This window comes from Lacerta agilis, chromosome 10 (genome assembly GCF_009819535.1).
Source record: "Lacerta agilis isolate rLacAgi1 chromosome 10, rLacAgi1.pri, whole genome shotgun sequence".
Classification (NCBI taxonomy): domain Eukaryota; kingdom Metazoa; phylum Chordata; class Lepidosauria; order Squamata; family Lacertidae; genus Lacerta; species Lacerta agilis.
This window is the reverse complement of record NC_046321.1, coordinates 48,632,552-48,644,845: the sequence shown is the minus strand read 5'-3', so window position 1 is coordinate 48,644,845 and position 12,294 is coordinate 48,632,552. Positions and strand designations below refer to the sequence as shown.

Below are 12,294 nucleotides of genomic sequence, written 5' to 3'. Positions count from 1 at the left end.
GCTGAAGTACAAGTGCCGAAGACACTTGAAGAGACAGACACTAACGTTAGAAGCCTCCAAGCCCAAGACAGTTGAACTGGAGCACTTGGACAGCCTTGTTATAGTAGGCACAATTGAAACCTAGTGGAACAGAGACAACCAGTGGGACATGGTTATCTCTGGCTAGGAACTCTATAGAAAAGACTGATGAGGACGTACTGGTGGCATCACTTTGTACGGCAAAGGCAAGCCCAGCAAGCTAGAAATCTCAAAGGGTTTGAAAACTCCTTCACTGAATCGCTGTGGGTGGTGGTACACAAGCCCCAAGAATAATTTAGTACTGAGGATGCATTGTGCTGTCACCTTCCTGATCAAAATGCTTAGGGAGATTTTGAGATGAAGAATGAAATCAAGGTGGCATCCAAAAGAGGATATGTAGTAATGGGTGACTTCAACAACCTTCACGTAAACTTGGCTACATATCCGTTCCAGTCATGACAAAGAGGTAGCATTTATTGGTACCCTAAATGGTTATAGCTTAGAACACTTGGCGCTGAAACCCATCAGAGGGGCAACGATCCCAGACCTAATCTTGAGAGGGACCCAAGACTTCCGAGCTAAGACTGGCCCCAATTCCTATCAGTTTTAAGGGCCCACTGAAGACCATATGTTCCCGCAAGTGTTTAGTGGGTGTTACTAATGTTTTAGCATCTGGTTGAGTGGAAAAAAGATATATTTATGGTAAAATTGTATTATATATTTTGTTTTAAACTTTTATGCTCTGATAGTACTGTTGCAATGAAGGGTGGGTAAAAAAAAACACACAAATTAAAATAAAAAACACATAAAATAAAGCACAAAAGGGCCCTGACAACCAGCCCCAAATATGAGTTCTTTAGCACAATATGGACAAGTGGGAGAAAGTACTTTTTGGTTTCCTGCTCCTGAAATAATCTGATTTCTCTCTCATGCTCTGAACTGTTTCAGCTAGCTGAAATCTTGTACTGGAACCCTCCTTTTAGGACCTGGGGATACATGATAGCATTTTGCTTGTGAGTTCTCCTTTGTCCAAAAAATAATTCTCAACCTTTTGTCCTTTTTTTTAATAGCCTTTACCACGAGAATATCACTTTGGTAATAATTTTGGATACGTGGTAGCCTTCAAGCCCTTTGATCAAGTTGTGTGGAAAAAAGTTATAGTTTCTCAGCCTGATACTGGTCGGTATGTCCATAAAGATGAATCAATGATCCCTGCATCAAAATATCAAGTAAAAGTGAAAGCATTTAATAACAAAGGAGAAGGACCATTTAGCCTCACTGCTATCATTTATTCAGCAGATGATGGTAAGTAGAAATAACAGAGTAGGGGGAGCAGGGAACTGAGTTGATATCAATACACTGGCAGTGAAGACCATTCATTGCCATCTCTTAAAAGATCATGATTCTATTTTCATGCAGGAAACTTCGTAAATTCAAGCAGATGACTCATTTTGGTTAATTAGCTGGCAACATGTAGTTTGTTTGTTTGTTTGTTTTGGCTCTAAGCCAATTTGGATATATCTCTAAGTAAAGCATTGTTTTAGGTAAAAAATCATTCAAACATTTCTATTAATACATTTCTTCACAAGTTTATCACAACAACAACTTACCTGAAATTTGTGACATCAAAATGCTTTTAAAATCACGTTTTCTTAACCATTCAACCCATAATAAACCTCATTCTAATTTATATAATGAACAATTGCTGTTCTGCTTTTGGAAAACTTAAGGGTTGGATCCAGACATAATCATCCTTAGAGTTCAGTTTACTTCAGTTTAGTCCCATTGATTGCAATGCATCTTCTTTAACTATGACAAAGTGCATATTCAACCAAAAGTGTATATAATTCCACATGTGTGATTGTCCCTGGAAAGCTAAGAAACTATAAAAACATAACATAAAAACATAAAAATAGCACTGCTGGATCAGATTGAAGGTTTATCTATTTCAGGATAGAAGATTAAAAGGTTTAGTCGATTAACAGCCCTACATAGAAATATAAGTGAGCTCCCTGTTTTGATGAATTTTTCTCCATGCACCTAAAGATTGACAATTTCCAGTACAAATTTTGCAGACAGTTAATGTGAATTCCACAAAGGCCTCAGCAAAGAGAGAGAGAGAGAGAGACTGACTTCACTTTATATTTTATTATTTAAAAGAATTTATAAACTCTTAAGCTGTATAGACTATGTACGATATAGAAACAATATCCATTAAAACAAAAAATGCAGCCTAAAAACCAATAAAATAAAAGCATAAAATGACACATGGAATTGGGGGATTTGTACACATAAATCAAGGTCCAATCTTTTATATGCATACTTGCTGGATATTTTGGAAAGATGGGAACTAAAAGTTATGCCCCTGCCCCCCCCCCAGATGAAGGTTCCTAGGATTGTAGGCTACATGTGGTTATTTGAAAAGGGTACCTCAAGTTCTGAAAGATCCAAGAATGACTTTGTGGAATTCACATTAACTCTTTGTAAAAATTGAACTCAGAAAATTTTGTGTTCTTCTGATAATCCTGTGTCTTCAAGAGAAGATCCTGAAGAAAGCAAGAATGCTTTAAAAGCTTCAGACCATCAGGCCACCAGTCGTTGACTGTAATCACCATGTGAAAAACCATTTTTCTGGCAGACTGCCTTAGTTTTTAGTAACTGGGGCCATCCCCTAGCAATTGTGGATAATTGATTAAAATTATTAATTTGGTTTAGTAGCTGTCACTCACTGAATGCTATTTTTAAAAAAAAAAAAAAAAAAAAAATAACGTTCCATACAGGATGGTTAGGTTTTGTTTGATGCCCTTCAACAGATATGTAACTGTTTTTCCCTGAACACTGACTGTTTTGATGTATAGTTGACTGTGTGCCCAGTTAGAAGATTAAATATATGAAAGGTTTCCTGAGCTTAGGCAGCAGCACCTTATTCTGTTGCAACTTGTTGCTAAGAATCCTCAAAACAGAAGTGATCTGTGCTTGAAAAATTAAATCTTTCATAGACAGCAGTCCTATGTGTCTTCTTTTCACAAATCTGACTGCTTATATAAATTAATCTTGATTTTTTTCCCCTACACTTAAATAAATATGCAATATAATGTTTATTACTGAAACATTCAGCATCATACTTTCAAAACTATAGGTCTGTATTTATTCTGTCTGCAAAGCAATGTGATAGAGGACATGACCAGTATTTGTGTGCAAGACATATCCAGCCAGAAAGACAGCCTGGAAGTCGTATGTTCAGATACCTTTGCGCCTGTGTCTAAGGAAGGATGTATTCTGAGCACTATGCCTCAGCTGCTATATGCTGAAAGTTGCAAGACATCCTACAAACTTATCTGCATTAATGAAGAACTTCTGCAAAGTTTATATGTTGTTTGTGCATTTGTTTGTGTTTGTTTTTCGATTCAGTGGTTTGCAAAAATTAGTTAGCTGCCTGTTGAACCCCCCAGGACAGATCATTTAAGTAAAAACAAATTAAAAACAACACTGAAACACTGTCAGAATTACAAAAGCCTATGCAAAACTATGCCAGGAGCTGCTTAGCAGCAGCAGTATTTTCTATACTTCTGTATTTTGTAATGCTTGGAGGGTGCTGATTTCATTGGGGAGACACCATCAATATAAGGGGTGGCTAACCTCTGATATTTTTCCTGGTAGTGAGAATTGATTCCTGTTGGTAATAGGTGGCCAGTGTGTGTGTGTGTGTGTGTGTGTGTGTTTGTGTGTGTGTGTGTGTGTAAAATCAATTTGTCCACTGTTCCCAAGCAAGTTGGCAGTCCCAGGTTTATCACACTGCTGCCTTTGAGAACAGTGCATTAATGGAGATTCCATCTACAACCTTCTAAATTAGTTGGTATTTAGAGCTGCCAAAGTAGCTACAAGTTCATTGTAAATCGAGGAATTGCTTGTAGAATATCTCACTTGCAGCATTTGAAGTCAGTTGTATTACTCATTTTTCTAGCTCCTGTTGAAAGACCTAGAAATGTGAAAGTAAGAGTCAGATCATCCACAGAAGCCTCTGTTTCTTGGCAGCATATTATTAGTCCAGCTATTACAGGGTATGAGGTGAGCTAAAAATATTTATTATTAATTAAAGTATATAAAATGAACCATCTGTATAATTCTATGTTTTGCCATGCTCCCCATGGAAGCCATTTTGTATTATGTCACACACAGAATAGCAGCTATTTTGTGACTGCACTCTCTCAAAATTAAAAATGCGTTCACTGGTCCAAAAAGGATTTGCAACCCTTTGTTGAGCGCATTGTGGACTTTGAAAACATTGGGCCATTGCTTATTGGTGTTCTGTTGCTGTTCTCTGTTGGCATTTTGAAGGGGAGGTTTCTCCTGTTTCCAGTCTGAACTAGGAGGACTAGTTTAGAATCCCTCTTCATAATGCAGTCAGCTTACAAGCTTTTGAATTTAAAAAGGAGATAGCAAGTTTAATTGTTGAAATGAGTCTACTGTCTCATCCCTCCGCTCTTTTCATTTCCTATTTCCTGTATAGGTCTAACTGTATCTTGCTCTACTATCCACTTTCTAATTCTTGTTTGAAAATCTTGTGTTAAGTAAAGTTTGCCACTGTGCATGTTTCCAAATGCACAGAGCACTGCAGGGACTGAAGCAGTGTCTTTTGTTGCAAAATTTGAGCTGGAATTGGAAAGCTCTTCCCTATGCAGACCTTACGCTTTAGGAACAAGTGGCAGTCAAACGACGAGCTCTCTTGTTTGAAATTCATTCTTGTTCTCAGATAAACACATGTCTCATGTTTACAGATCCGCTACTGGCCCAGCCGTGGAAGAGAAATAGAAGCAAATAAAGTACAAGTAAGCAGTCAGAATTTTTCAGTGAGGTTGGAAAACCTGAAGCCTGACACACACTACTACGCAGATGTGGCAGCTTTCAACTTTGCAGGCGTTGGACCTCCCAGTAATCGTTTGGCTTTCATTACAGAAAAAGCACGTAAGTAAAGTGGTTCCTTTGGTGATTTCCTACTTTCTGTTATCCAGGCAAAGAGGCCTGGATCAATGTTGTAACATGACTGAAGCACAGGTGGTTTGGAACCCAGCAGATTCTATGCTAGCCTAGCTCCACCCCCAAAAGATATCAGGGATTTCTGTGCTTTCTTTGGGGGGTTTCCATTGGCTACTGCCAATGGTGACACCCCCAGCATTAGCTTCTGTCAGCCATTCAGCCAGGCACATTGGAACACTTTCACCAGCAGGACTTCCAGTGGAGCTAACCTGCGCATGGCTGAGTGAAGGCACACCTCGACCTCATCCAAACCCATTCCAGAACAGGGAATCAGGGAGTTGGATTGCTCTGTAACTTTCTCATGGTGTGTGAGTGACGGGGTGGTGGTGGTGGGGGGGGGGTATCTTACTGTACACACCAGAAATAAAAGTCATGTAATATTTTTCAGCTCCAAGGCAGCGACCAAGAATTATCAGTTCTGTAAGGTCTGGTTCGAAGTACATCATAACATGGGACCATGTCAAGTCACAATCCAATGAATCTACTGTGAAAGGATATAAAGTAAGATCTGTATTGAGATGCTTTGTCCTCATTGTGTAATTTAGCAAATATGGTTTATCACTTCACTTGTCTGTTAATTGACTTACAATCTGATTCCACACCTTCAAGGAGCAACAACAGAATGTATAAACAGCTAACCTTGGTTAGGCTAATATGAATACTTCAGTAAAATTCCTGAAACGGACTTCAATATTACCCTGCTAGTTATGCTGTCTACATACTCCTAGAAACTGTTATCTGAGCATGAATCTTGTCATGATATGAAAACAAGCTACATAATTCAGAAGTACATATCTATCTACCCCACAGTTCTTCTCATTCAAACAGATGTGCAAATCAACCATGGTAAAAAATACAACCCTGTATTGTGATTTGTGCACTCATTACCAAGGCAGGCATAGAAACCATGTTGCCTTTTTTTCAGTGACTAAAAATGGTGGAGTAGACTCTTCTGGGCATCAGTGTAGGTGGTGATGACTTGGGATATCTTAGGACACTTGCTGAGCAAGAATCAGGAACCACAGTCCATGAAGCATAGAAAAAGAGGTGATCCGCAGAGGATATGGAGAACCAGTCCTGATTTCTTCTCAGATGAGGCAGGTGTGGAAGTGGCTCTCCAGCTTCTGGAAACTGTATTGTTGTCAGTACCACCAGTGCTTACTACTTACTACTTACTTACCTGTGATGAAGGCAGTAAGAAGGAAGCTAAAGATTGGTTGTCCTGCTAGAATATGTCTTTTCACTCTGTGTTGAGTGGAGCTAGTAATCATCTCCAATTCCCATAAATCTCAATCCATTTCCACCTGTATTGACCTCCAGAATACAAGTAAAAAAAACCCCAAAACATTTAAGCACACATTCCTGTACTGTGGAAGTAATTTGCCAATACCGTCTCACCAGGCGCCCAAGATGTGTTCCATTTTTGTTCATTTTTTTTAAAAAAAAATATTGCTTTGAATATACCTTAAAGGTATATATCTTGACTGAAAATCATGCTGGTTTATGAAAGCATTCTTAATTATTTATCTCACATTTCTTCATAATATGTTATTAATTTTGGACTGGTTGGATTAGCTAAAGTTGAATTTCTTATTTAAACCTCCACGGTGCAGAGAAGGCTTTTTAAACCATTCCTGTAAGTTTTCCCATCAGAGGCAAATAGCAGCTCCAGGAGCAGGATTTGAAAACCATGACACAGAGGGGAAAATATTAAGAAGATCCTGATTCTGCACTGCAGCTCTGACCCAAAACTCTCCAACTCATAAAACAAACATGGTCTCTCACACATGTGATTGCATCTGCTGTTCTTAAAGCCCATGTGAAAGCCTATCATAGATCTCCTGACATTACATCTAGTTTGCCCTAAAAGCCTGTAATAGTTAAAACTGGGATCAGGTCAATTACTTTACGTGTTTCAGCATTTAATTTTTCTACGGTTGAATGGGGGGGTGTTCATTTTGTAGCTATTTCTTTAATACTTTTTCTAAAATAAGATACAGCTTGCCTTTTTGTCATTTGATTTATTCTCTGGAGTTACATCCTGTACCATGTCATATTTTGTCCCTGAAAGGTGCTGTATAGACCAGATGGCCAGTTTAATGGCACACTGTTTAGTACTGGCAAACATTATATAGAAGTTCCAGCCCCTGTTAAAGGCCAATATGTTGTTGAAGTTCGGGTGCACAGCGAAGGGGGAGATGGAGAAGTAGCTCAAGTAAAAATTCCAGGTATGTAGATTTTAAAATACACCTGAATTATATTTCAGAATTATTGTTTCTCTGCGGGGTGTATGCCATTCTAGTACAATTGTTCCAGAACAAATACTAACAACAATTCATCAGTAAACAGAAATAGGTTGTATTGGAATCAAGTTCGGATCTTGTTTGTCAGATTTTTTACATTTACCCTTTTCCCCATTAAGTAGCAGAATAACATATAAGGGAATGGAACTAAACTATTATCAAGGCTGGGAAACTGCATAGCTTCTACTCAGTCCCTTTAATACTTAAAAAATGGATTGTGTCCGGTAAATAAATAAACAAGATTACTCTTGACTCGGCTGTACTCTCTATATAAATTGGAATATGCCCCTTGGTTCAGGTTCCCTTTCACTTAATCCTATAGTTTGGGGTTCTTTCTAACTCTGCTACTCAATACGCATGGAAAGCATCTGTAAAGAAAACCCAACACAGGACCTCCTGCTTGCAGGTTGGTTCTGCATGGACTCAGGTGCCCCTTAACAAATTACAGTGGTGGGGAAGCCCAATTCTCACTGTAAAGGCAATATGCAGGAAGAGGCGGCTTATATCTTCAGTGTGGTGTAGTGTGGTGTAATGGTTAAGAGCAGTAGTCTTGTAATCTGGGGAACCGGGTTCGCGTCTCCACTCCTCCACATGCAGCTGCTGGGTGACCTTGGGCTAGTCACACTTCTCTGAAGTCTCTCAGCCCCACTCACCTCACAGAGTGTTTGTTGTGGGGGAGGAAGGGAAAGGAGACTGTTAGCCGCTTTGAGACTCCTTTGGGTAGTGATAAAGTGGGATATCAAATCCAAACTCTTCTTCTTCTTCTTCTTCTTCTTCTTCTTCTTCTTCTTCTTCTTCTTCTTCTTCTTCCCTGCACTGAGACTTGACTGGAGACACAGACCCAACATATGCCTAGGACCCTTAGGGGGAAAGCTCCTACTGGCACCAATATTGGCTGCCTGTTATGTATTTAAGCAATGTCTAGCCCTATGCACGTGTTACTCACATGTAGTGCAATGGCATGTAAAATCAGAAGTGTGGATGTGGTTTTGGTCCACCTCAATGCTATCTCTGCTTCATTCAACAACCACAGTTTAAAAACTCATTTGGATATTTATCCATAGGTTAAAATAGCTTTTTTTTCCCTTATCATTTAATTCATTTTCCTTCCTTCCACTCATTTTTTTAATTTCCTGTTGCCTTCCAACTACTACTCCCCTGGCTAGAACTTCCTTTCCATCTAATTGCCCTTAAAATTTCAGGTATTCAACTTCTCCCCAAAAGAATTGAAGTTGCCAAACTTCAAAAAGAAAGAGAGAGAAAAGTATATCCATATCATTGGCAACTAACAGTGTAATCATATTCTATGGGTTTGCCATATTTCAAACAGTAAAAAACAGGACACCCTGGATGTTGTTAAGCTTGTGCCGCCTTTTGGAAATTTCCCCCAGACATCAATTCCGCCATGTGTATCAGATTGCCACCTAAGTAATGTACATGTCATCTAATTGCAATGTAATCTAAATGTAATCTAAAGTGGCTCTGAATTAGTTCAGAATGAACAAAAACAAAAAAAGGACAGTTCTGGCACTCATATATGGCATTGATTTCTTCATTAGTAATTTATGAACAAGTTGGTCCCATTCATTTTATTTTTACTTTTGTTATTAAATCAATTCACACCCTTACTTTGGATCACAACCTTGATTGGTTCAGAAAATATTTGTCATCACATTTTGTTTTGCATATAACATAATAGCTATCCCTTAACGAAAGCCAAATCTGTTTCATTTACAGGAATTGCTGCTGGAATATCGCCCAGTTGTCTTGGTTTACTGCTGTCTGCTATTGGCATCCTTGCCTACCTGGAATTCTGAATGTAGCTGGATTTATCGTGTCCTCAACTGAGGTCAAAGGAGCTTCCAACCTGAGAGGATTTCAATTCTTTTTATTATTATTATTATTCCTGTGGCACTATCCTAAGCCAAATAAATTACACTTTCAAGAAAATTATCCTCCTGACTTAATCATGGATTTCAGAAGGGAAAAAAAAAAGACTGAGGCAGGAACTCCTTCATCAAGCAACTCAACTTTTGAAAGTTTGAGGAATGATTTTTAACTTGTTCCAGTTATGCCTTATAAAACACTTGTGCTGATCTGCGGCAGTTTGCATGATTCGGTCCAATGGGGCAAGTTACAGTGTTAAAATCAATAACATAGGCTGTACAGTAAAAGTAAAATCACCACACATAGGTGCTTTAACTTTAATAACAAATCGTGAAAAACATAATAGAGATTGAAATGTTGATTGTATGTGGTATATGTAGGAGTAACTACGTCTGTCCGTACTATCCTATCTGTTTTGTGTACTGCATATTTTTTGAATGGCCCCTATCAATTATGACATTTCAGGTTTTTAGAGATACAGTCAAAGCAAAAACATTGCACTCATTTTTTAAACGCTTTCCTTCTTGAAGTGACTGAATGTGGGCGAAGAACACTGAAATCCAAGTTCAATAGCGATGAATCTTATTTTAGATGGATTTGGAGTTCGTACGAGTATTAAGAGTAAAGGATATTCCCGCACCTTAATTTTAAAATGATATTTAAACTCGACACAGTCTTTTAGAAATAATGCTAGTCAAGCCAAGTGTGATATTCTGCAGTCATATAGAGGTTTATTTTGCTGTAAGTAATATTAATAGTTATATGAGCAAATCTACTTCTAATATTTCATTGTATCCAAATGTTACTGTCACAATTTGAATTACTCCAATTCTGTCATGAATTTCAGAATTTAAATTTCAACATTATATACAGTCTAATTATTTTTTACTAGCCAGTATAATGGCATGATGGAAATTTTGAAAAGCAATTCCACAGTTGGATCAATATTAAAATAGTTAAAAGTATTTAAAATGATCTTTAAAAGCTCGAATCATTTACAATAACAACAAATCGGATATGCAGTGAAAAGACAAAGTAGCAAATAACAAAAGTTATCCTATTTATTTTTTTGTGACACACATATTGCCTTACTTTAGGGAAGGCCAACCATTAGGAGAATGATTTGCATTTTCCAATAAATTAATATTGTTCTACTTCCTAGAGATGTAAATAAGAGTTGTAAAGGTCTAACATGATTTTCCCTATTAAATGATCCCAGGAGATAGAAATATGTTATTAAAATTCAGACAGTTCTCAACTGTTCTGTCTGCTTTGAGTATTAGGTATGTTTTCAAAACCGGGACTTCCGTAAGAGGTATAGAATGTCTTTGTTCTGACTGTTTCTATGCTGTATTTAAAGCTGTTAAAAAGAAATGCCTATTTCTTTCAGAATTCATGGTGTGGTGGGAATTTGGTGTGGATGTGGGTGGGATTGGGTGGGCAAACACCATCCACTGCATTCTGCTGGCTCAAGTAATAGTGCAATGTCTGAGGCTTCAAGAATTATAAGCTTTGACCTTATTTTATTAGCACAGCCTTGCTAGCTGCTTTAGAGATAGACTTTAACTTTTTAGGACAGGTACTGTAGATGCCCATGTTAATACTATTTAAATGAAGCAAGAATAGACTCCCCCACCCCACCCTGTATTTAATTTGTATGATTTTTGTACTGTAAATTTACATTTTAAAAGCCTAGACCCTTCATGAAAAAAATATATATATCAATAATACCGTTTTAGTTTACTTTTGACTCTTTGTTACAAGTTGAAACTTTTTTTAAAAAAAGAAAACTGGTGAAAATGACAATTTGTCTATAGAGGACTTTCAAAAGCTACACAAGCACTGCTGAGTATCATAAATTATGTAATTGTTTTAAGGAAACTAAGATGACTTCATACATAAGAAACTAATACCTTGGAAGCCTTCTGTTGATATGTTTTAATTTGGTTCGGTTTTTATGCAGTGTGTGACTCATATTTTTGTAACCTACAAACACAATTATTATTTTTTTCTTTTGCCAAGCTGCATGATTGCCTTTTCGTTTCTAACGTGATATAAGGAACAAAACCAGATCACTTTTGCATGAAGAGAATTTGGAAAATCAAAGCACACTTTACTTAATTTAATCCGGAACACAGGTGAGCTAAATTTCATCATTTCATGATAATTAGCTAATCTCAGATTTACATTGTTCAACACAATTGTATAAATTTAATGCAGACATTAAGTTCCCAGCAGTTGTCAGCACAGCTAACTATATACTGTATCATCTGCTTTTCAATGCAAGGTTCTTAATTAAAGTTTATATAGATAGACACATTGGCTGTTTCTTTGTATTTCAGGCAATATTGATATTAGTATTATTTGATACTGGTGATTTTTTGGATTTTTTTAGAAATTACTTTTTATCATTTATTTCCTATTGAGTAGACCAGGACCATGCTCTGTCCGTTTTATGGTTGAAAAATAAATTATAATTAAATAAATGTATTAATGGTACTCCATATGTAACAATTGTCATTTGACTTTTCCAGAGGGTTATATAGATTTGTTTGTGAAAGAGAATCAGAGGAACCTGATCCACAGAAAGAAGTTTTGTCCTTCAGAAGTGGTTTGTTTGGTTTTGTCTTCATTGGATCTATGGATTAGTTGACACCCCTTTTATTCTAATTAAAGGTCTAACAGATTACACTTAGAAAATGTCACCACTTCAAATTTATTGGCATTTTTTTTTAAAAAAATGTGCATTTATTGAATATTGCTCCATCAAAGTAAATATCCACGTGGAAATATTGAAATGTTGCATCATGGCTTCAACAATATTACTGAGTGAAAAGAAAGACAATGATGAGAAATCATACAATGATTTGCCCAATGACCAAATATATATATAAAATATTCATGCTATAGTGTCAGTCTCCTTTGTATGGCTTTTTAACTTGGCTTGAGTTATAAGAACTCACTGGTTTTCATTAACATATTTCATATCCTCAGACCCATGCATCTGGTCCTTCGCTATTTTCCAGTGATTGCTCTAAAGTCTTTTCCT

General features: G+C 37.1%; 1 protein-coding gene across 1 annotated transcript in view; it reads left to right on the top strand.

Moving 5' to 3' along the window:
- The window catches only part of CNTN1 (contactin 1), an 82,209-nt gene extending 70,478 nt beyond the window's left edge, over positions 1 to 11,731 (top strand). Inside the window, exons 20-25 of the mRNA XM_033161541.1 lie at positions 1,089 to 1,323; positions 3,983 to 4,086; positions 4,797 to 4,983; positions 5,444 to 5,556; positions 7,127 to 7,283; positions 9,096 to 11,731. Of these exons, the coding sequence (XP_033017432.1) occupies positions 1,089 to 1,323; positions 3,983 to 4,086; positions 4,797 to 4,983; positions 5,444 to 5,556; positions 7,127 to 7,283; positions 9,096 to 9,175 (876 nt within the window). The 3' untranslated portion in view covers positions 9,176 to 11,731. The remainder of the gene's footprint in view (positions 1 to 1,088; positions 1,324 to 3,982; positions 4,087 to 4,796; positions 4,984 to 5,443; positions 5,557 to 7,126; positions 7,284 to 9,095) is intronic.
- The last annotated feature ends 563 nt before the right edge of the window (positions 11,732 to 12,294 follow it).